We start from the raw sequence: 25,188 nt of genomic DNA, 5'->3' as shown, positions 1-25,188 counted from the left end.
GAAATGTTGCCATTGAGCCCTGCTTCCACTACAACCTGGGGAGGACAGGTTCTCCCTTACCTGAGAGAGGGAGAAAAATAAAACCACAGCTCACCGTTCTGCAGGCTGGACTCACATGAAGTGCTTCTGAAGACCAGGCATATGTCTTGCCTTGCCTGTCTTTTAGGTGTCTCCGGTATGTCTTGAGTCTGCCCCAGGCTGTATTTTACACAAGTCTGGAACAGCTGGAAGTAAACTTGGGACTCATGGCAGCAAGAGCAACTCGGGGGGAAAAAAATAGCTTTGGTTTTGTTGTCCCACACTTCAAAGTAAAAGCTATTGCAGCTGCTTTCCTCTGGAAGAGGAGCGGCTGCTGGCGAGGTGATCACAGCTACTATGTGCCCCTTAGCATCGATGCTCTGAAGCATACTGGCCACCCGTGACACATCTGTGCCAGTGCCCTGCGCTGCTGTGTGACACCCCCCACACTGGCACTACAACCCCGGGCTTCTCCTGCATCAGCAAGACCCCACGGCTACAGGGCAGGTACTTCCCCGGCAGCCCCGCTAGCCCAGCGACTGTTCACCTTGACCCTGCAGGGCCTCCTGCCGTGGCAGAGGTTTGAAAGCCGCAGACAGATCCAGTCGGATCAAGACTGATCTCATCTGCAAGGATGAGATTCAGAGGGAGGACAGAGACCTGATCACGGCTGTTCCAGCACAGGCTTAGTTTAGGACAGGTAGATTTGTAATCTCTTTTTTTTTTTTACTGCCCAGCTTCACCTGACTGTGACACGCAGCCGCGCTGCCCAGCGCCGCATTGTCCCAGCCTTTACGCCCTGTCCCCATCCTCCGCTAGCGATTCAGCACCGACTTCGCTGCCAGTCACAGGCAGAACACCCCTCGCCAGCAAACCCTGGCACCTTCGGTTAAAACAGCCTGCACACAAGAAGCAGGCACCGGGCTGGGAGAGGCGGTTCAGCCCTGCTGCTGCCCGGCCTCCCAGCCCCCAGCACCGCAGCCCAGAGGAGCTGCCCTCTGCTCAGTGCCCCAGGGCCCGCGGCTGTTTTCTTGGTTCAGAAGAACCCTGGAGCTCTTATCACCGCTGAAGAGCCTCTGAGCCCAGGACGGCCGAAAAGAAAAGGCTTCATTAAAATCAAAGCATCCTCTTATCCCCTAAAGCCCTAAAGGTCCAGCAACAGACAGGACATGAAAAAAAGGAAAACTAAACCTTTGTGATTGTTAAAAGGCACAAGTGCGTGCCGGTGAAACACGATTTGACTTGGTGGATTAGTGACTGTGTTCTATAAACCCTGCATCAAAGCCAGCCTAATGTCGGGTAATTTAATTGGCGAAGGAGTTGTTACCACAGCACAACTCGCACAATGCCTCACAGCTCTCCTGTTCCTTCTCCCCTCCTGCGGGTGCTGGAGGCTCAACACACACCCGAGCTCGGCAGCCTCCCCCCCGGCAAGGTCCGTCAGCCTCTGCTCTGCTGGCACCACCCAGCTGCCATCTTTCTGTCAGAAACAAGAGCTGGCACGGCCTGGGCCTCGCGCTTTGCCTCTTCCCTGGTCTCTGCCCCAAATGACAAAATGATCAGTGACAAACTGATGCACACGAACTCTTCGCCTCTGTGACCCTGGCGGATATCCCAAGTGGCTCAGCTAGCCTCCGTGGCCCCAGCTCACGCGGGCAGGGACTCACCCAGCAGCAGTGGCCACAGCAGGCACGTGGTGGCTCTGGGGTGCCAGGCGGATGGGCTCTCTGCAGACAGGTGAAGGTCCCCTCCCTTTGCTGCCTGGAGGGAGCTCTCATCCAGCTCTACACTGAGCTCTGAAGAAAACCTGCTATTTACACGAGTCCTGTATTGGCACCAGCAAGGTAGAAAGAGCAGAGACAGCAAGCGGTGCCCATCCCTAGCAAAAGCACTGGCCCTGCCACGTGCCACGGGCAGGGGAAGCAGGCTTCAGCCTGCCACAGCAGCTCTGCTGGCAACACCATGAAAGGCTCTTTTTCTCCAACACTGTTACTTTCACCAGGACCTTCTGCTGTCCCACAGCTTGTCTGTGATTGCATCTCTGAGCCTGCAAGTGATGGAGAGCTCAACTGGTCCTTAAACCAATTCAGCATGCTCTATGGGGCAGAAACCGTGCCAGCTGAGGGGGAGAAACACTTGTAGGCAGACGAGGCTTCACTGCAAAAGGATCACAGGGGCAAAAGCTCCTAATGTGAAGCCACAGTACAGCCCAGTGGGCTCCAACGCTGTCTTCCCACTCCCAAGAGACCCATGTACCTGTGTGCCCACTTTGCTTCCCACCCTCCACACCTACATACCGTTTCTCCTCCAGTTCTGCAGGGGCAGTGGTACAAAGTCCCAGGATGTCCTACTTACAGGCACAGAAAGAAGAAAACAAATCATTAGCGAAGACAGTGTCCAGATTTGAAACCCCTGCTCCCCTTCAGAGCATCTCTGGATCATTAAACATGGATGGCCTTGACCTGCTGGCCTCTTGTATGCTTCGTTTGCATAATATACAAAAAGTCATCACTCAGGAGACATCTGGAGGGGCTTAGCTGGGATTGAGGTTTTACCAAGGCAATGAACCAGCTTTCGGCACTAAATGGCAGTGGCAGGTCAGCACCTCCAGTGCCAACAGCCCCCTTTGAAGCAGAGGCACCCTTTTTCCTGGCGACAAGACTGGCACTAATAATTGCCAATACCTTCTGACTGGGAACAAAGACTTGCAGCTCTTCTGCAGGCTGCAACGGCAGCTATCCCCATCGAGACCCTACAACAACCTTCAGATTAGCAAGTGGCTTGGGAGAAGGTCCAGCAGGACAAATCCAGCCCAAATCGCTCAGCCAAGCGTGGGAGCACCACACAGAGCCACTTCCCTGCGGGTCTGATCTGTATCGTCCTGGCCACACACCTGCAGCCTAAGCCTCCATCCTGCTTGGGGACCAGTGGCTTCTGCAAGCCGTGCTGAGGCTGCAGGCCAACAGTTAGCATGTGCGGGCGAAGGAGAGCTTCCCTTCACACGCTAAGGGCACCGGCAACCTTGCAGGGCTCCCCTTCGCCTCCTGCCCCCATCTCTGCCACTACCTGAAGACACTTGACTTGCAGAGCCCAGCTCCAGTCTGCCTCCTCCTCCTCATCCGGGACGCGCAAGGCTTTGTTTGTTGTTGCTCCTCAGCCCTGCCTCCCCTCAGTGCCAGGGGAAACCAGCTGTGAAGGCAGAAAGCAGAAGGCAGGGAAAGGAAGGACGTTCTCTGCTGAACCCTGCCAGCAGGTCAGCGCGTTACCTCCGGCCCTCACGGGCCAACAGGAGCCAGCGCACTCCTTAGGATGCGCGGCAGAGCTTGTGGGATCACTGCTGTGACATGGAAATGAGAAGAGGGCTGCACCCACCCGGGGTCTATAATTGAACGTGTTTGCGTTTCTGCCAGCAGCTGTCTCCCGGAGAGTTTTATGCCATTTGAGAAAAGGATCATTGCAAAGGCAGATAAATAGCCAAGGGCAAACAGCCCTTTGCAGCTCATCTCTCGCTCCCTCCAAAAGCAACATGACATTTCCAGTGCCCTTATCTATGTCTGGTGGTACAGACCCACCTGCGGGACAAGAGCCTAAGGCACAGCAGGAACAGCCCTGCTCTAGGGCCCTCCACTCCGCCAGCAGCTGCCGGCTTCCGACAGGAGCCAGCACCAAACTCCTCAGCAGGAGAAAGGACGGTGCCTGGGCCTCCACAGGGACTGCTCCCCTCGGATGCCGGGAGAGGAGTCGGGGCCGGCCAGCAAGGCAGACCTTCCGGCCTCAGGAGCAAGGTGGTCAGCAGATGGGGGCGAGGAAAGGAACGAGGAGCCTTTAGAGGCAACTACAACATGAGTAGGGTTTCAAACACTTGGAGACTCAGCTCCCACTAAGAACCAGGTACCCAACACATCGGATACCTGGCTGTGGCACCCTCCAAAGGGGTGATGGCGACCTGTCGTTCAGGAGCCTGGGGATAATTCATCAGATACAATTCCAAGCAGTCACCTTCATAGACTGTTGTAAGCCTGCTGGTAACAGGTACCCTGCATGGCTGCACAAAGCCTGCTGGCCTGGCAGATGAGCAAATCAATCATTTCAATTGTTTCACTGTTTTATCGATGTCCCTATGCTACCACAGGGACCATCACCTCTCCTGCACCCAGCAGCAAAAAGGCAAAAAAGCCAGATGATGGTAGTTACCCGAGTAGCCAAATCGGATATATATGACCCAGAATACGCATGTGCAAGACTCTTTAACTCCAAGCATTTAAGAGACAGCAACTCCAAGACTGGAAAAGCTGTGAGTACTACTGGGGCTGGGCAGGACAGAAACAAGCCTTTAGGAGTTACTTCTGCACCTCCCGCAGGGCTTGACTGCACAATTCAGCAGTGCCAACGCACCTACTGCAACTCCCCAAGAAATCCAAACAAGCCTTTCACTTCTGCCTTGGGAAATTATGGAGACAGGAGTCTGTGCTCCCCAGCACAGGCTGCTTGGCACTGTCAGAGAAGAGAAAGTGGGCATCTACCAGAGCCTGGGGGAAAAGTGACCTCCTGAAGCTCCCTTTGCTCTAAGTTGAACCCTCCGCACAAGTCAGACCTGCAGCTTTAGAGCTCAGCATCATGGAAGTTTATTTAAACCCATGAAGGACATAAAAACTATAGTTATAAAAGGTATTAAAACAGTCTTCTGAGCCACACTAGCCATGTCAGGCCTGTGTGAGTCCCTGGAGCTTACTGCTGTGACACTGGAGTTTTTTTCTCTTTTCTTTTCTTCTTGGCTTTGCCCTGCTTCTGCTGGGTCTCCTGGCTGACACTCCCCTTGGTTTTCTTTGCAGCTGGAACCTGCTCAGCTTCATTGCCTGCATCACCTTTTCTCTTTCTGTTCATCCTCTTCTTCTTCTTCTTCTTCTTCTTGTCAGCCACAGCATCTCCTCCATTAACAGCTTCCTCCCCACCGCCCACCACCGCCACTCCATTCTCCCTGATCGCTCTGTTCTGACTCTCGCGTTTGCTGCTAACGGGCACAAGGCCTTTCTTCTTTTTGGGGGTTTCTGCTCCCAGAGGCTGCTCCTCTGGAGCTGCTTGTACTCCATCTTCACTAGTTACTGGTGCTACTCCATTCTTCTGGGTGCCTTTCTTGCGATTCTTGCGCTTCTTGGTCTCCGGCAGGAAGCCTTTCTTCTTCCGCTTCAGTGGCTCTGCTTCCTGTGCAGGCTTATTGGCTGTCTTCTCCTTCTTGGGCTTCCTGCAAAGAGAGCACCAAAAATCAAAAGCAACTTAGTTTACAGCCAGGGAACAATGTGATCCATGCTACAGGCAGCCCATGGATAGGCAGAAGCACAAGAAAGGCACAGGAAGCACAGGCATGCTGCAGGGATGAGCGTTATCCCTGGAAGTGGTCCTCAGTCCGCACAGGGGCTAGTTCAATGAACAGCAGGAGCCACACCAGGACTCAGGAAGGGACACGGAGACTTGAGGAAGAATCTCGATTCCACAGACCAGGTAACGCTGTACTTACCACCTTCTCAAGCACACCGGCCTGTGGCCCTGTGCAGGGCTACCGAGACACTGTCTGTCTGTCCAAGGCAACGGCCCCTGCAAGGCCTTCATTGCGCTGAGAATCCCAAGGGGTCTTCCAGCAAGAACCCCCAACAGACCACTGCGGTCTCATCTAGGCAGCCTTTGCACGCACGCATGACAGCCCCCGCTGCTGCCTTTCTCTGACAGAGTCCCTCAGCACCTTCACCGCCACCCAGCCTAGGCTGCTCCGCACCAGCTCAGCCCCCACACAGGAGTCCTGAGAAGGAACCAGGCTCTAATTCCATGGCCTGCTTTCCCTTGGGAAGCTTTCCGGAGAGTTTTTCAAGCTGTGCCTCTTCAGGGTGGAGAAATGCTATCCTGACAACCTGATGTTGGCACTTGCTTCTCAGCACTTCCACCAGGATCCTGTGCACAAACTACACCTGCCGTAGGTTTGTATCAACTCACCTGCACAAGGATCTCTGCGTGCCACAGCAAGACGGCACCCCTGAACCCCAATCCCTTCCTCTGACAGCATGCACAAGCTCAGCATTTCCTACCTTAGCCATCCCCCTCCTAGCTGCCATCTCTACTAGCTCCTAAACCATGAAGTACAGTGCCAGGGGACCTGTGTGAGACCTGGGGCTGTGTCATCAGGCTGGGTGAGGCCACCGTGCCCTGCAAGCCTGCTCAAAGCGTTAGAAGGGGCCACAACAACAGCTTCAGCTGCCTTGTGTGACTCCTCGCTGCCTGTGAGCCCACTCACAGCGAGCTACATGCAGGCATTTCCCTCACAGCCTCTTGCTGGGCTGAGATACCACAGACCGGGCCACCCACACACTGGGACCACAGCTCCCGGTCATAAGCAGAGCACCCAGCATTCCCTGATGCTGTGTGTCTCACTAAATACTGCCAGCAGGAAGGGGAAACCAAAGTTCTGATTGCAAGCTATTGGTAGAAAGGAGGAAAAGATCCTACGTCATTTTTTTGTTGCCCCAAAGCAAAAATCAACTCCAGCAGCCACTTAATGCGGGAGCACTAAAGCATAAACACTGAATGCTCTTCAGCTTTCAGAGCTGCAAGGCCACCACTCCAAGCATCAGGCTGGCGATCCAGACACTAAGGAGCCCCAAAATCACTGGAAAGGACTGAAGGTCCTGGCATGTACTCTCTGGTATCCAGTCATTTCCCAGGACAGCTGCTCATTCCCTCCAGCCTCACATTTGCAGAATCAGTCCACACTGCCTTGACTTCCTTTCTCTTCCTACTTCCCCACATCAACAAGGACAAGCAGACAGGCAGGCAGTCTCCCAGGCAAGCCGAGAAGCCAGAGTGCCAAGCATACATACGTGTAATTCAGCCAGCGCATGACATTCCAGTAGAGAGAGTCGAGACGTGCTGAATTCCCAATGCCTTCTGGCTGGTTCAGAGCTACCAGCACTTTGTCCAACTCCGTCAACTTTACACGCAGCTTCTGTAAGAGGGAAGCACAAACAATCCACAGAGCGAACTCAGAAGGGGCAGTCACAGCAGCAGGGCACAGGCCGCCCTCAGGATAAGACTATGGCAGGAATAACCAATCCTGCCTGGCTTCTCCAAGCCACTACCCTAAGCCCAAATGCGACACTTCAGTTTGGGGGCAAAAATCGGTGAGTCAGGTCACACCACGCCATCAGGTACAGAGTTTGCTTGAAAACTGGGCTCTAGCATGAAAGGTGTGAGTCTAACAGCTAGAACTGTACGGGCACAAAAGGGACTGAAAGGTCCTTCGGTCCTCTTTCCTTTCCAGTCCATGGCTGGGAGCAGGGGGAAGACAACACAAGACTATGTACCAATCTAAAAGAAAAGCAGCAGTATTTTCAGTCTGGTTTCGAAAGACCACAATCACACTGCCTCTGGCTGCCTCTTCAGTAACCCACTGGCTAATTTCAGTAAAACCTGACAGTAAGGGGTGTCTCAAAGGCTATTCAGTTCCTACAAGAGCCTTGGAAATAATTTCTCTCCTCCACCCACTTTCCTATTAGGTCTTCACAAAGAAACAGGCTGTGGTGTGAGCTCAGTGCTTATCAGTAGGAAACTGGGCTTCAGCAATTCTGCTGCTTATGGTATTTTGCTCCAGTAAATAAGACCATGCTGGAGACTTACTTTTCACCTACAGAAAATCTTCTCGTGTTCAAAAAAACCTGTTTTTCATTAGGGAAGACAAAGCTCCGGAACAAAGCTTCACTCCTGCTCACAAAGCTTCCGAACAAGTCTCAGGTTTTGGGAATCAAAATCTCTGGGGTTCAGTGGATCGGCCACAGCAATCATCTGGGACAAAATCCAGCTCACCGCCACTGTATCCCAGGCTGTATTTCTGCTGATAAGAAAGGAAATGCCACATGTGTTTGCAGAACACTGCACAAATCCTTCAACGAGCTCCTGGAGATCAGCTCGTAAGAGCTATGGATCACTCCTTCAGACACGAGGGCTTTTCTGTCCTCACATTCAGCCAGGCATTCCCTCTAGGGGTACCTTTGGTAAGAAATCAGGTGGGATGTAGCAGCCACAAGGTAAAATCCGAGTGTGACATTTAAAAGAGGCCTTGGGGGTATTCAGAACAGCCATCTGCCACACATGGGGTCATGCACTCACCTGCTCCGTCACAGTTTTGAGGAGAAAGTTCAACAGCTCCAAGCTCCTGGCAACTTTCTCTTTCTCAGCCTTCACGATACACTTGCCAACCATTTTCAAACTCTGCAGATTAAATGGGAAGATCGAGAAGAAGCATGCATTATATGGGGAAACAAATTACCCTTCTCAGGAGAAAGTAGAAATGAGGAACGACTGGCGAGATTAACCTGTCACCAAAATAACTCTGGAACACAAACCCCACCAAACTCTGGAAATGCTCGGGAGGGTACGTGGTGGAAGCGGCTGATGCCCAGGTTAACTAAGAAACAACTGGACAAATTTGGCAAGAGGAAACGTAGCGGCAAGGCACAACCCAGCTGCTCCCCTTAGTTTCTAAGCTAAAGCGCAACTGGAGACACGTTACTGCCTTCTGGAGAAAAAGATGGTACCTGCCCCTGCCCTGGAAAGCCCAGGAGGCTGCCAGACAACAGCGTCACCTGAGGGACAACAGCTACCCAGCTGCAGAAGCTGGGATTTACACATAAAGCACTAATGCAAAAATCCATTAATGTCCCTAGGAAATCCCAGTTGCCGGCACTAGAACAGGGCTTGTCAATCAAGCTTAAATTCACTGAAATGACTGAGAGAAAAATCTCGTCTGTGTTCCCTTTATGTGCTGCAGGGTTTCTGAGACACTGAAAGGTCTGGCTTAGAGGAAAATCACTCCAAAGACAGGTCAAATAAAAGCCAGAGTTATTTACAAGTGGAGAAGGGCAGAAAATGGCCTTAAAAAGGCAGATGGATCAGAGAGGTGGCCCGGCGGCTCAGGGGTACTGATCCTCTGCCTGCAGCTGGTCCTCACAGCCCAGTTACACGGTAGGTTTCTTCCCTGCTGTATTCCTGTGTGGATGCACACACCACAGCAAGCCCCGGAGCCTGCATGGATTACACCAACATGAGACAGGATTTGCAGGGACAAAGCTTCTTGTAGACAGTGGTTTGCCCCATCGCAGCCTACTTTCTCTAGAGAAGGCTGCATGTGGCCAAGCCCGCCTTTGCTTGGAATTTGACCATGCCAACGCAGCCAACAGGCAAGGTCCACCCCAGGCTCAGCATCCTCAGTTCCTCAGGCAACATGCATCACTGCACCAAACCTGCACCCAGCAGTGGAAGGTTGTAGTTCTCCAGGAATTGCAATCTCTCCCATGAGACCACCTATCTCTTTTGATCCGTTCAGACTGGAAGTAATTTTAAGGACTGAGCAAACTTACTCCATCTGTATCAGCATAAAGCTGACAAATAAAGTAAAAATCCTCACAGATACTGAGAGAAAAAAAGGAATTTATTCTCCACAGCAGGCTCTTTCAGTAACGACACCCACAACAGAAAAATAACGATATCCAGCAAGAGGGTAAAGAACAATTTTAGCAGAAAAAGTGGGGAGACCACATAATAGCTGCAGGAACAGAGGCCTTCAAGGGGCATTATTTACTATCTGTACAGGCCCCACACCCTCAGAATACCTGTTTTAGAAAATAAAGATAGTTATTTCCTGACCGGGATGGTCCACTCAAGCCCTGTATTAGAAAGCCACCACATTCTACTGGCAGAAATTCATGCCATAACTACATCTGACTATCAATACCTTGCTAATTATGCTAATTACTCTCTCCTGATATAGACAGATGTGCTGCAACTCTATTCCAGAGCTGTCACTACCCTACAAGGTCACACAATTTAATAGCTCTAAAGTCTCTCAGATAAAATGAGAAACAAATAGAGGGGGGGGGGGGGTGTGGTTTAAAAAAAAATTAAAAAGAAACCTTCACATGTAGGATATGTAACACCCCATATGCCACGCACACTCCATTTATTAGTCTTACCACAATAAATAACAATAATAAATAACATCAACAATAATAAAAACAAAAAAGCCTGATTTGCATAACAGATTTCTTTGCAATTTGAAGAACAAGACACTGCCAGGTGAACAGTCATTACTTCTGGTTGAAGCAGCTTTCAGAGAGGCTGTTAGGTTGACATCCTTATTTTGCTAAGTTGCATACAAGTTCACAGTGAGAGGAAATCAGTACGGATTGTCAGCTCTTTGGAACAAGAAGGATCAGTGCAGTACTGTGAGAAGGAGCCACAGTGAAGCCAACTGTCATTTTTTCTTTTTAATATGCAAACATTTCAGAATTAAGAAGGTGTTAAAAATAAACTGCGTCTTCTCTTCACTGTAGATGAGAGATGTACACAACTGCATTTAAATTGCACTGGCTCGACTCTGGCTGTTCTTGCTGCCATCCCTACTTCTCAGAATTGCCCTGATCCTTTGAAGGGTTTGAAACAAATCCTACTGAAGTCAACAGAAAAGTCCTATAGCTCTGAAAAACACCCGAGGGGCTGATTTTCAGAAGTCTGCAAACAGTTTTCAGGTGCTTGGGAAATTGGGAAGTGTGTCTAGTTTGGGGTGGCCTACCAAATTCATGCAGACCTGCAGAACAAAAAGGGTGGCTTGCCCAGGTGGAGATAGAAAATACCACTAGTCTAGCAACATCAGTTCTGTAAGACTAAGCATTTATATTAAAAGGAGTGTTTTGCATGAGTCTGGAAACACAAGCGCAGTTCCACCAGCATAAATAGCCAGAAGCTATTCAGTAGAATTTAAGCGCTTTGCAAACAGCTTTGCAAACTGAAATGGATCACTTTTAAACAGCACTCAGAGAAGACCAGGAAGGAACAAGAAGGAGTGGTAGTGGGTGGAGAAGCCAAAGGAGCAGCAAAGAAGCAGCAGATAATTCATTTCTACAGTACGCAGTTTTCTCTAGTCCCGAAGCAGAATGGATTGGCTTTAAGGAAGCTGGATTCAGATAAAGTCTTACTGTTTCTCAGTATGTGTCTTTTCCCTTTCCCTTCTGCTACAAAGGGTGTGAAAGAAATTTACTCCAAAGAGCACAAAAATGCCAGTACCTCTGTATGTGGTATGGTTGAGACAATCAAGGCAACTTAAAGACTTGAGTTCAATTCCCGCTCAGCTCAGTGTCACTTGTTATCTTGATCTCCCCACCACTGCCTCAGAGTACTTCCCCACTGCACGCTACATGAGATGACTATCTTCTGTCACACGTTGCTTCACTCTCGTCCTCCTAGCACGGGGAGTGTACACGGCGGAGCTTTTGCTTCTGTGGGATCTGCGTTAGCATGCAACACCAACAGAAACATGCTGTGCTCTGCTTATGTAAAAGCAGCTGACTTTGGACTGGGGCTGCTGGCAAGCCTTAGGGAACTGATCCCAAACTTCTTCAATGGGAACTGGGTCTAAACCTCAAAAGCAGCTTTCCCAAGTATCTGTCATAATTTCTTGCTACATAAGGTACCAACTGTTGTCTGTACGTGGTGAGTTCGCACAGCAGATCGCTTTGGTCTGCTCCCCCCCTCAGCTATCTGAAGAAAGATGAAATTAACAGTGCCACCCCAATTGTGTAGGTCAATCATTTCACAGGCCTACCATGATTTCATTTGGGGAATATATAAAATACAATCATAAAATTAAAGCAAAAGCTATTATGTAACAGATGGCAAGCCGCAACACATGGCAAAAATGCCTTGAAAAGGAAAGCAGTATTTCAGTCATCTGCAGCATCCTTAGGAGAGCCTCAAACACTGATTAGATCACAAAAGACTTGCGCAAGGTTGGCAAGTATCTCCATTTTACACAGCAAGACTGAGGCACAAAGCAGGGGTTTTGCTTCCAGCTATGCTACAGGTCAGTGGTGGAGGGTTAAGGGAAAACGCAGAAGAACTTGTCTAACCACCTGTTCTGTGATTCTCTGCCATCAAGCACTCTTGGCAAGCGTACCCAGCTCTCCCTTCCCCTGCTCTGAAAGCATTACCAACCTGACAGCCACATAACCCAATCACTCGATACTAAAAGCAGAGAGACCACATGACTTCTACTCAAAAGCTACACTTGCATCACTTGCTGATTGTGGGGGTTTTCTCCCATTTTCTGCTTTTCTTACTCTGCTCCTTCAGTAACAGCCAGTCCCAAATTACAGGGAACCCCGGTTGCAGTTACAGCTCAGTAATACCTGTGATGGTTAATCATGCCTGTACATCTGAGCTGTCAGCAGATCTAGGCAGGTCATTTTCCAAAAGGAAAAAATACGGAGGCAGTTTTCACAGCTGGAACTCCCATCTCATCTCAAGCCAATACAGCAACACAGTTCCTGCCTCACCCTACACGGATTCAGCAGGCAGAGATGGTTTTGTCTTGTATCAAACATGCTGCTGCCAAAACCCTCTGGCTGTTTCTGGTAGAAGGCACTCCTGGATCCAAAGATCTCTGCTTCTTGGACTTCTACAAGGAGAAGAACACACTCCCAGCATCTTATCAATCAGTGTTTTTTCTTATATTCCCCACGGAGATATCCCAACTACTGCAGGATCCAACCTTCATTCCATTTCTCATTGCACTTCACAACATTCCTTCATCTTTACGAAGCATAAAACAAGTTTGTTAGAGCACAGGAGGTAAATACCTGCAGCAATTCAGTCATACAATTAGGACAGAGGGCTGGCAACTAGTTAACCTAGCTCTGTGGTTAACAAACTGAGGCAGCTCTATGCCTCAGTCTCCCAGATAGGATGTTAGTCTTAGCCTAAACCCAGTTTCAGGTTCCCCTGAAACCTGCCATACAGCAAAAAGTGATGCATGTGCATCCAGAGCCAACGTCAGCATCCCAGCCACTGCCCAGCTTTCCCTGCAGGGGAGATGGCAATACACTGTTACATGGAGCCAGGCAATATTTCTGGAAGCCTCCACATTCGCACTCCCCTACAGTCTCAGCCTGCCTGCACCTCTGCCCCTTTCACAGGTACCACAGTGGGGGACACACTTAGCCCAGACTTAAAAAGACACAGCAGTGTCTATTCTGCTACCAAGAGACGAGCACGTTTCCTAGCTGGAAATTGGAACACCATTTGATATTTAAACATTCCCAGCACATCCTTCAGCCTATTTCATTGTTCAAAACAAACAGCCCAGCCCTTCTGACAGATCCATCACCGCTCCGTGAGCTGGAGAATCCCAGCCAACCTGCATTCTTTCCGCACACTGCGCTATCTCCATCCTTCCCCCTCCTCCCCCATAACAGGCCTGGTGCTGATGGATAAATGTGCAGATTCATCGCTGAATAAAGTGCCAAGTGCCTTCTGCAAAACATATACCTCCACCCGCCCTGCACGACCTTACACTCCCTGCCACAGCCCCAGGTTGCTAAGGTAAATTCTCTTCTCCAGCTGTAAATAGTTCAGCAAAATTTCCACCCTACCGAATGGTCACAGTCACGACCAGAAAGTGCTGAAGAGGTCTGCTCTCAGCACACTGACTGCTTTCACGCCGACTGTGAAAGCGAAAGCTTTGCCCCAGCTCCCATGCTGCATGTGGGGGCCCAGAGCAACAGGGTCCCTATGGTGGGCTCACACCCCGAGGGGCTCCAGCAAGTGGGTTTGGGGCCCTACAAGCCTGTGCCTTTTATCTCAGCCAAAGCACAAGTTTTCCTACGTCAACATACAGGTAAGCTGAGAGGTTTGGGAGGGGCACAGCCTTCCTCTGCTATTTAAAAGCTAATAACAAACTGACAACCAAATTATTTTAGTATTCTGTGTGCTCACAGCTCCTGTTATTATCCAATGTAAGCACCCTGGCCTCACCTGCAATTACACTCACATTTCTCCTGAGAGGCAAGAGGCAAGCCAGCATCATTCCCTCAGTTTCGCAGAGGCTCACAGAGGCCAAGTAACATGACTGAGTCACACAGATCACGACAGAGCCAGGAATCAACTCTGAGCTTCCCAAAACCCAGGCAAGCCACCCTCAAATACTTCCTTTCATGACAGTATTCACTCTACAACAGAGGAACCCAAGCTAGAACTTAGGGTTAGATCATGAAAGACAAAGAAGGGACGAGAGATGAGTATGCTGCTCCACACCAGTTTCCAGATGCATTTCCAGCTCCACGTACGCAAGGTACACGAGCACACCCGGAGAGGGTCTCACACCACCCACCTGAACAGGACAGCAGCTGCTGTCGAGAGCACTTAAAAGAGGAGGAAAAAAAAAAAAAACACCACAAAAAAAACCACCAAAAAAACCAGTCCCTCCTCCCTCCGTTCTCTCTCACTAAGTTTCTGCCGACAAAGTACAAGTGTTCAAAACTTTTTTCCTTGCATCTCTAGCAAAAACAAGTCAAGAAATGCTCACAAAGGGAAGGGAACCACCAGGTTTCTGCTTGTCCCTGACTGAGAGAGGAAGGGAAGGTAGGGGACTAAGCAGACCCCTATGTCAAAGGGTATGACTAAAGGGCATTTTTTGCATTTTTGCAATATTTATTTTGGCTGTTACTGGAGGGAGGAGCCCCCAAATCCGGAAGCCATTCTCACAGAAAATGTCAATGTTTTCCCAAGTTTAAAGATCTGATTTTTTATTTTTTTTTCCACAGACCACATGAAAATGCAGCAGGGAAATCCATACAGGGCAGCTGAGGGAACAGAGGAGAGTAAGTTCTCCACAGAGACATCCAGCATTCCGAAAGCATGTCAAAGATATCAGTTAAATCACTACTGGCCTCATTTTACAAGCTAAGAGGCTGAGAAAGGGCAATGAATTAAGAATTTATAAAGATGGACAGATAAAATTCAGGCAATCTTCAGGACAAAAATTGAAGAACAGCTTTTTTAGAGATTTGATGAAGTCATTGTTAATAATTCATCTCCCTACAAATTAAGACACTGATAATCAAATGGGATGCCCTTCAGAAATGAAGGGCATGTCTACACTGGAAGGCTAGATAAGTACACCCCTCTCTCCCCCACACATTCTGAGTGGTTCCAGCTAGTTATTTTAAATCCCTCGCTGAACAACACAATAGCCACAAAGCGCTCTAATGCCACACAATAAAAAAAGTTGTCAGCATACAGTAACTTTCAAATGATACAAGTCTTGGAAAAGAGGTCTTGGGTTATCGATACCATCCCTTGCACAGGCCATGTCTACATTCATGCCTTTCAATGCAAACACTGCTGCCTGCCCAGTCCGAATATAAGTAACCACCTAAGTGGAATCACATGTGTCTCATTAGGATTATGTGTATATTTATCTGAATGTCTCCACTATCGGTGACTGGGAAAGCTCCGGTCCTGCACTGGACTTAGGTATCAGATTCTGTGAGCGTTTTTACGTCCTAGGATGCCTTGATCCCATTTTGATTTCTACCAACCAACCTGAACACTATCCGCTCTGCCCATCCCTTATGACACTGACACAACAAGCAAAGGAAAAAAGAGTAATAAAGTTGGGCTGTTCCTATGATGTACTTACTGCAGAAGAGAAACAAAGGAAACCCTCAGGAAACTGCTGTGTACAAGCTGGAGAAAGCAGTTTCAACAACAGTTTTCGGAGGGCTGTTCTGTATTGGAGTTGCTCAGCCGTGACAACACATTTTCTGGACTATTCCTCAAGATCCTTTCCCACCTCCCCCTGATTTTCACATCATAACTGCAAGTTTCAGCTTAAGTTGGGAGTTACACAAAGCACCTCAGCTCAGGAAGGCAAGGCAGCCAGTCTCTGCCAAAGGGATGAAAAAAAAAGGTAAAAAAACCTATGTATTCAGATCCTGGAGCTTCCTGCCCCAAATCTGTCAGTGAGTTACTCAAAAATTGGCACAGGTTCAAGATCACTCTAAAGCCAAGACAGCACTTTTGTAACCCACCAGAAAGAAAACAGAAATATATCTAATGGGGAAACAAACACCAGCAGGTGCCGGCAATGACAACTGGGAGAGCTGGAAGACCAAATCGAGAGGCGCTTGACAGAGTCAAAAAGACAGTGTGTGTGCCCTAGCAGCAACCCCACGGAGATCCCACCAAAACCGTGGGGCAGCTCCTTGCATGAAATGGGGAACCTGGGCCTCACCTTCTGCCACCAGCCTCACTGCATGACTCCGAGCAGTCTGGACTCACAACCACCAGCACCCTCCTTAGGTAAGGCAGGGACAGGGATTGCTATCCAACACCGGGCTGTTGTGAAGCCAAGTTAAAGAACAGATTGTCCGTGCACAGAGAGTGTCTCTGGGATGTCTCAGGAGACCAGAGTTTGATTCTTGGCTCAGCTAACAGCCAAGCGTGTCATGTGTCATCTGTGAAACGGGGTGAATGACTTCAGTAAAGTAAATACATTAGAACTTGGGTTTATGCAAAATACTTTCTTCATTGCATCAACAACTCACTGGTTTGAATTTCCTTTGTAAAGTGCTTTGAGACCTACTGATAAAAGAACAAAGCTCTGGAAGAGGAAAAAGTTTCTGTCAGTCTAGGATCTCAGGTGAGCTCTGCCATTTACAATATGAAGCAATTTCTTTATATTGTAAACATAACTGAGCCGTCTAGACTCCCAACATTAGAATAAACTTGAGTAACTGTAGTAACGTTCTGCTTTGTGTAAAGTAACTATTTAGGACTTGGGAGGCCAAAACTGTGCCAAAGCTACTTCTCTGCTTCCTCACCTTGGCAGTCGCAGGGCTTGTGGACAAGGCTTTCTGCTCAGGAGACCCAGCACAACAAGCCAAGAGCACCAACAGCAAGCAGAGCTCTCGTAAAAACAAGTCAACTCCGAAGCACCCACTATGATACCAAGACTTGCCTCGCCGACAGGAAGGAGATGGCAAACATGAATTCCTCATGACTGTGATATATGTTTTATAAGCATGCTTAAACATTTTGGGAACAAATAAGGTCAAGTTAGCTTATGCAAGCACAAGAGCCATTGCCTCACAGCAGCCAGAGCTGCTATTTCAGGAAGCTGTCTCTTCACTTAAAAGTTCCTGGCCGTTGATCCTCCCTCATCTGCCTCTTAGTTTTGCACACATAATTCAATGACATCCAAGACCACAGTTTTCTCACATTGCTTCTTTCCCAGCTCCAGAACATTATCACTGCCTAAAACCATCCCAGGCTCCCCGCTCCTCACCTGGTGCTCTGCAGGTATGCAATGCAATTACAGACGGGATGACAGACACCGGGAGACAGCACCCCATCCCTTCACAGCCTTGCAACGGCAATCCTGCACTTCCAGAGCTACCAGCCCCAGAGCTGCAAGTCTGACCAAGCACAGAGTGCAGCAAAGCCTTCAGGTAACAGCTCCGTTGTGAACAATACCGCTGCTTGAATTACAAGTATTGTCAATTAGAGTTGGACCTCCCAGGTTATTTCGGACTTCTCCCTGGGTCAAAGAAAGGTATAAAATTCTGCATAATCATTTTTTCCTCTTAAATAAAAAAAGCTATTTGTAAGGGATAGTGACAGGAATGGCCAATGACAACAATTGCAGATCCCTTAACTAGAGGAAGGGCAATAAAATGTCTTCATTTTCCACAGCATCATGAGTTACAGCTCTTAGTCCAGGTTCTCATGGGTAAGCATTCACATGCCAACATTTACCTGCTTACACGGTCACCTCCAAAATCATGGCTGACCTGGAAGGGCCCACCAAAACAAGTCTCCGATGAAAAGGGACAAGACTGAGCTGCAGGAGAAACTCCCTACCCTCTAGCTAAGCAGAGGTGTGTGTGGACATCAGGGACAGAAAGGGCTACCATTTAGCCCAAGCTCTTGCCCAACACAATCCAAACTTACCTCATAATTTCAACAAGCAGGCCATAACTCCTACCCAACCTGCAATTTCTTTTTCAGTCAAGCACACAGCCTCCACCTGGAGATTCAGAGCCAATAAACTCTGCAGCAAATCATTTTAATGGTGGGTTACTCTCTTTGGCAAATACATACTTTCTACAGATTCTAAATTTGTTCAGTATCCTGAACCTCTGACTTCTGCTCCAAGGGAATTTTTACCATCTCCAAAAGAAATCAGTCGTGATATGAGCATTGTTCTACTACTCCACAGAGCCACCGTATGTTCTCACAGCTATTACTTAGAAAAGTGAGCATTTCTGCACCCCCAAACAGACACAGAATACCTTTTGCAGCTTTAGAAAGTTTTGCAGCACAAGTATCAGCCTTTGGCTATGAATCAAAACTGGTATATGGACTATAAAGTCCTTGATCCCTCCTAGTTACAGCAACATTTAAAGACATGCAGTTGTCCCAGCTGCAAGGAGTCATACCAGCACTGGTGTTAGTGCAAGGGGGGAGCAGGAAGAAGGGAGACAAAACCCTGTACATATATGCCCACCAACAAAGCACTCTGTAAAAATGTTGGGTCAGGGCTTTTTCAGGCCAAAAAGAGCATCAGCACCTATATGCCACTGCCAGTTAATAGTACGCGAGGCCTCCTGCCCACAGGGTATACCTTGGACAGCCCAAACAAACTGACAATATTTCCCAGGAATTTTTCTTTAAACACAAGATGACCACAGAAATGAGAGGCACTGAGGAAGCTTTGGTAAGCAAAGCTCATTAAAATACTGGACGGGTTGCAAGATGTTAAACTTTCCCTGACAAGAACAACATAAAGGCATTGTAGATGTTTGTGGTTTCCCGGTGAATCACTGAGTCCTGCAGGTATTCAGCTGCCAGAGAGAAACATGGAGATGACCAGGCTGGGAGGAGTGGCATGTTTTATGTAGCTGGAAAATAAAATCATACCCAACTCCACCCATTGGACTCCTGATGTAATCATTAAATAAAAGCTAATTAATGAAACCCAGGATTATCTGCTTCCTCAATAATTTTAAAGAGCACCTCTGAATTCCTTGATTTCAACTTGCTTCTATTTTGTCCCTCCTTGACTACAGAAAACAGACCTAATCGTTCTGTTCCAATATGGTAAATTATAGAATGACTTAAATCACCACGTAACCAGCACTTAAAGAAGCAAGTAAAGAATGAAAGCTACACTTAGAAAGAGGTAAATACTACAGTTACATAGAAACACCAAGACTGGAATCTCTCATGTCATCAAGTTTGGTCACCGCATCATAACATTAATTTGGCTGCTTGGTTCCCCCCACATCAGTCCATGAGGATATAATTGAATGGCATGTGCTTCTTCAGTCTCCTGTCCCACAGATCATCCCCTACATAATAGCTGCACCCAAAAACTGTCTTCAGGTACAATCTGCACTTGCCACTGAATCAGAAGCCCCGCAATATCTGTCACTGTTTTTTCTGTACAAATTATTTTCCAATGAATGCATTTTAAGATTTCCCTGAATCAGTAAAAGAGTCTGGTCCAGAAGGCCTGCAACACACCAGGAGTCAGAAGTCTAGTGTACTTCAGCCCTATCTCTTTGGCCCTGAAGTTCATTCAAATACAGAACTTCCATAACATTTTCTGAATTGAAGTAAATGTTCACACCTTTCAACTAAAACTTTCATTTTTTAAAACCACCTTAAACTGATCTGTATGAGTGTATTCCCTAAAACTTGAGCTCTGTCCCTCGGATTTGTACACAGGCACTGCTGGGCTGTACCAGACACACTGCTTGCACTCTGAAAATACATCTAAAGTGGTGTTACAAGAATGCTGTAATTCTGGTGGACACTACTGGGGCCTGGTGCAAGCTGGCACAACCCCTCTAAGATCAGTTAAGCCAAGCACAGTTGCAGCCTCCAGCTCTGAGAACAAGCAACACCAGTAAAAGCAGCAGCCATTAGGTGCTATCTATATGTTTAACACGTTGAAGCTTGTTACCTCTGTCACTTGGCTGATGCTTTCTCTGATCAATTCCTCCCACTCCTCCTCTGTCATGAAGAGCTTCAGTTCACGAAGTAGCAGAACCTTCTGGAGAAGCAAACAGGCCTGGGCCTGAAAGAGAAAGGGAAAAGGAGATGTGAAACTCCACACTCTCTAGGGAAGGTGCTAGCAACGCAAATACCCACTGAAGCAAAGAGCTAGGCACAGCATCCAGGGAACAGGCATGTTACAAATGCTGCATATCCTCACCAACATGTATGTCGCTGGTAGAAAACATTCTCTAGACCCTAACAGAGTCACCCCCCAGGAAACAGGGTGGTGGGTTTTGGTTGAATGCACATACTTAAAAGAGAAGGTCATAGGGGAGTAGAGGGATCATGCCACTTCTAGATTTCGGCATTAATAACCAAAATGCGCTTTAGTAGCTGCTCGGAGTGCATCACTGTCAGCCTCCAAAAGTCTTCAGGCAACCCTCTGCATGACTGTACACTTTGCCATGCCCTGATGAATACAGCAGGCACAAATAAACAAAAATAAAAGCTGGCAGGTTAGCAAATGCTTCGTTTCAACAGAACTCTAGATAGAAACTGCTGTTCAGAGCAGCACTCAGCCTTGCCCTGGAGCCAAACTTGATCATTAAGCCTCTACCTTAACACAGCAATGAAAAGAATAGCCACTAGAAAACCAACAGTAATCTGCAATCTTCTTACAAGGTCTTTTTTATTCTGGAATTCCTATTTTAAGGCTTTCTTAGGTACAAGAAAAATGCAGCAATAGACAAAAACCAATGATAAAAATGCAGAGAATACACTAATGAGAACTAGTGCAAATAGTTCAGAGTACTTAAAGGAAATTTTTTTGTAGCAGCATAAAGTTAGTGAGCAAATTCTACTCACATTCAAAAAAAAAAAGGTTGCCTCTAGCTGCTATCACACAGACTAAAACTGAATACAGTTATAAATATTAAAAATCACTGGGAATTACATTAAGAGTTAATTTCATCCAAAGAAATCAAGGGCTGCCATTTTTTAACCACATGTTGCAACTGAACCCACCCTACAGAAAACAACTGAGCACAGCTTGTAAAACTCCTTATCAAAGACACCATTGAGATCAAAAGTCTAAGAGTCCTCAAGAAAAAATGCAGCCTAGTGACACCCAGCGTGGCTTCCAGATACACCTTGGGTCCAAAGGAAGCAACCTGGAAAACATGTAGCAAGAGGCTAAAAACTGCCCACGTGGTACCCTCACTTACAGGGGAGAATTTTTAGGGAATGATTTACTGAAAAATTCAAAGTGATGAAAGAGAAGAAATCCCTGGATCTCCTGAGAGCGCTAAGGCCGTTCAAAGTCATGGGCAGTCAAACAGAACAACTCACAAACTCAAGGAGGTCCATGTTTCCTATCCAACATACTTCTGGCTTCCGGGAGGAACAGGACACTGAACACAAGTCACCCACCAGATAATTCCAGCACTCGTATTGGTGTTACAACAGTCTAACGTCACACATCTATGCAAGCTTATCTCAGTTTGCACCAGTATGGCCGATGAAGAGAATTACCCAAATAGAGCGAGCTTTCACTTGCAAACAAGTATGTTCTTTACTCCGGGGAGAAAAATGCAGGGAACCAACAAGACTATGTCAAAAGATTTACGTTGACTTAATGAGAGAGCGCATCCTAATGCCATATTTGAAGCAGTCAGGCTTACATATTCCTTGTAATTATGGGGAGGCTGTGTCTTACAGAACAAATTATGGCATGCCTGCATGCATGTACCAAATGTAGTGGAAAGTCACTTCAGTGCAATTACAAAGAGAAGGCGACCCTCGGAGCAGATGAAAGGCCATAATTCATTCTGAAAGGCTCAGGCAGGGTCATAAACCTCAAGGCACTGACTCTTTCTTTGACAATTACAAAAGCATTCATACTGCAAGTGGGTGCAAAGCACAGAGAAAGGTCCTAGTTAGGGTTTCCTGACAGTACCTCAAGACTACAGATTTACTCAAGAGGCTAACAGAGGACCAGAGGCAACAGTGACAAGGGCCTGCTCAGGAATTGTACCAGTCAGCAGTGGGTAAGAGCACTGGCAAGTCAATGAGGGAAAGAACTGGAAAGAAATCAAAGCCATCCAAAGGAACATGGAGATCTGGAGACCCAAGACTCAAATGCTGGACTGACGGAACAGACCCTGAATGGGACCTAGTCCTCAGTAAGCACTAAGCTTGAAAATTATTTTAAAAGAAAGGAAAAAAAAACACTGAACATTCCCTTCTGGGTGTCATAAATGAGGAAGTCAAAACACCCAGTCATCTGAGAATCCTGGCTGGTGCTATCACTCTTTAGTAATTTTGTCACACTCATAGCTTTCATGCCTCCAGCCCGTATATTAGATTCAAGAAAGAGAAAATATGTTTTGAGTTCCACGTAATTAAAACATTGCTATTGCTGTACTCAACACAATCCTATGTTTCCTGATTGTTTTTTAACCCAATGATAATCTAGTAATAAGCATGAACAACTTTTCTCGTTTGAAAGAATGAAAAGATTTACTTGCTGGTTGAAATAAAATTTGACTTAAGAACATCTCAGTCAGAGAGCAAACGTGACACAAATAATTACAAGGTGCTCAGTGCCCAGTATGATGCTATGCTGTAGTTCAAGGTTATCATATTCATCATAGAGCCAGTGACTCTTCTATTTCTAGACCCAGTTATTAACACGTAGGTCTCGTATAGCCTATTTTTCTGGAGCAAACTGCACAGTGAAATAGCCACAGTGAGAAGAACTGACATCAGTAGAGTCAGCCAGAAAAATTGGAGGCAGAACCAAAGCTAAAACCCAGTTCTTCAACCCCAGTCCCAGGGTAAACCTAATAAAAAACTGCACTTCTCACTCCTCCCACTGATGCCATCCCATCTCAGCAAGTTCAAACCAACACTGGAGGGGCACCAAGTTCCTTTTTCAGAAAGAGGTGCAACCATCACACCTCACTTGCAGCATCTATCAGCATGTGAAAAAGGATCCTGGATGTCATCTGAAGATTGCATAACCAGTAAATGTACTCAGAGAAAACAATCTAGCAACCAGGACCACAAAGCTGCCACAGCACCTTGGAAAGTGACAGTCCTCAGCAATGGCTCTTCAGCCACAAGTTCATCTGTCAGGGCTAAGAAACATCAGATCACTGGCTGGAAAGGCATGAAACAGCTGCTATAGAATAGTCTCTGGCAGAACTCACAAAAAGGACTTTAAACACTCAAAGAAGAATCACTTTCATGACCTCCAGAAGCTTCGCCAGGTAACATATGCTTAATGTTACTAATATAAGAGGGGCTAAGAGTATGAGCACTTTGCAGAAGGGAAGACCCAAAGCAAGTCAGATCTCTAGGAACCATTTCCCCAAGGTCACAAGGAAACAGCTCTCCCTTTGCAATCCATTTTCCTTGGTTTATCTTCTCAAATAAATGGGCACAATGCAGCTGAAAGTAGACACAGAGGTGTGAACATCCATGCATTTGGAAGTGAATGATCACCTCCCCCTCACACCTGCTTTAGAGGGCTAGTCAGAGTTTCCAGATATCACAAGCCATCTTACTTGCCCATCTTGACACATCACACTAACCTTATTTTTAGCAACCCAGACACTCAACGTTTTTTATAAAAACAGCCTCAAAAAATGCGAGGCTTTTCAAGCCATATCCTGAATGAGGCTCTTCCCATTGCTAGCGTCCAAAACTTGCCACGTCTGAAAACACACTGCTACCGTTTGGTGGTGCTCCTGTGACAATACCAGTAATCCAAAAAGATCCTTTAGAAACAAAAAAATAGTCACAAAATCTACCTATTTTCTGTTCCGTGAAAGAGGTTCTAGTGTGTGTGCGCATGCATGCAAGAAAATACATGTGTGCAAGAAGATTACATGAATGCAAGCATGCAAGATGTTTTCATTCACATCAAAAAAAAAAAAAAAAGGCAGCATTTTACGAGCTTGCGCTCAAAGACACAAGCCCTCTCCTTGCTGAGCAGTAGGAAAAAGACACAGTAGTAAAAAGAAACTTTCCCCATACACAGATCACATGTCTGATTCCTGTCAGCTTTCTTACACCTTCCTCAGAAGCAGTTGGGACCTGTTCACTAGAGGAGGCACTGACCTTACACAACCAACCAATTCCTACCTCCTCACCGAGGCTTTTGAAAGGCAAGGCCACACACAGAACACCTCAGGAGAAGCCAAGCCACCCCAGCTCCTTCAAATCTTTTGCATCAGAACATTTATCAACCCCCACAATTTGTCACAGACCATCATTTACCCTTAACATGTTCATGATGTTTCTTTTAGACGTGATACAGGGATCAGCCACATGTTTTACCATCACATCACAGACCAGCAGCAAATTGAAGTTTTGAAAGTACTCCCACAAAATCCAACACAGACCTGGAGCTCAACAACTACCCAGTTCTGTCCCTCTCCCTCCTGCCCTCCCCAGCACCACTGGTATTTTGAAGTATCTTCCAAGCATTTGGCAATTTTGGAGGCTGTCAGAACAATACTGTTCCCAAGAATATCATAGAGAATCCACTGCATTTTCTGTGCCAAATCAAGCCTGCTCTGTTCATGACAGCCCTACAAGAGAGCCAAGTATTATCAACACTTCACAAACGGACAAAAATAGCAGAAGACCCAGGAGTCCCAGCTACCAAATTCCAGTCCAGTTCAGAAGAGAAAGTTGTCGTCCCCCCATATGCACAATCTCTGAAATGAGAACGTGTGAGAAGAGTTACAAGCAGCTGACAGCCACATTAGAGCTTTTTATTAAGGGCAGAGGAGAAGGCTGCAGCCCATCCTGCGCCCTAGGAGCCACCCAGTTGCCTAATCAAAACATTTTCTCCTTAATGTCAGTTTTTGAAAAGAAAGACCGTAAAATGGTAAAATATAAATAAAAGTGAAGTCTATTCAAGCAGAGATAGTAGATACATATATTCACTCCCACATATACCTATCAACCATATGACTAAATGAGCCAGAAACAGTCATTATCAGTCCATGTGGGAGAAGAGAACAAGCAATAACGAACTACGGCGCTGACCTTGTGATTTTCTGTCAGCTTTGTTTCTTTCTTATCTACAATGATTACACAAAATCCCATTCAGTATAAACGGTCAAGATTTTTTCCTGAAATAGTAAACATAGTCACTGCAGTAACCAAGATGGGCTGGTAATTCCCAGATGTGCTCATCTACCTTATTTAGATGCTAAAAAGGAGTGCAAGCTGGCGGGGTTGCTGGGTTATACAACCTGCCTTTACCATTGACAGGAAAGG

General features: G+C 47.1%; 1 protein-coding gene across 1 annotated transcript in view; it reads right to left on the bottom strand.

Moving 5' to 3' along the window:
* Positions 1 to 4,627: 4,627 nt before the first annotated feature.
* The window catches only part of MYBBP1A (MYB binding protein 1a), a 61,494-nt gene continuing 40,933 nt past the window's right edge, over positions 4,628 to 25,188 (bottom strand). The window contains exons 24-27 of the mRNA XM_040613661.1: positions 19,862 to 19,975; positions 8,170 to 8,271; positions 6,885 to 7,009; positions 4,628 to 5,260 (exon numbers count right to left, since the gene is read on the bottom strand). Of these exons, the coding sequence (XP_040469595.1) occupies positions 4,747 to 5,260; positions 6,885 to 7,009; positions 8,170 to 8,271; positions 19,862 to 19,975 (855 nt within the window). The 3' untranslated portion in view covers positions 4,628 to 4,746. The remainder of the gene's footprint in view (positions 5,261 to 6,884; positions 7,010 to 8,169; positions 8,272 to 19,861; positions 19,976 to 25,188) is intronic.

The sequence above is a fragment of the Falco naumanni genome, chromosome 1 (genome assembly GCF_017639655.2).
Source record: "Falco naumanni isolate bFalNau1 chromosome 1, bFalNau1.pat, whole genome shotgun sequence".
Lineage (NCBI taxonomy): Eukaryota > Metazoa > Chordata > Aves > Falconiformes > Falconidae > Falco > Falco naumanni.
This window is presented reverse-complemented; position numbering and strand designations above follow the sequence as displayed.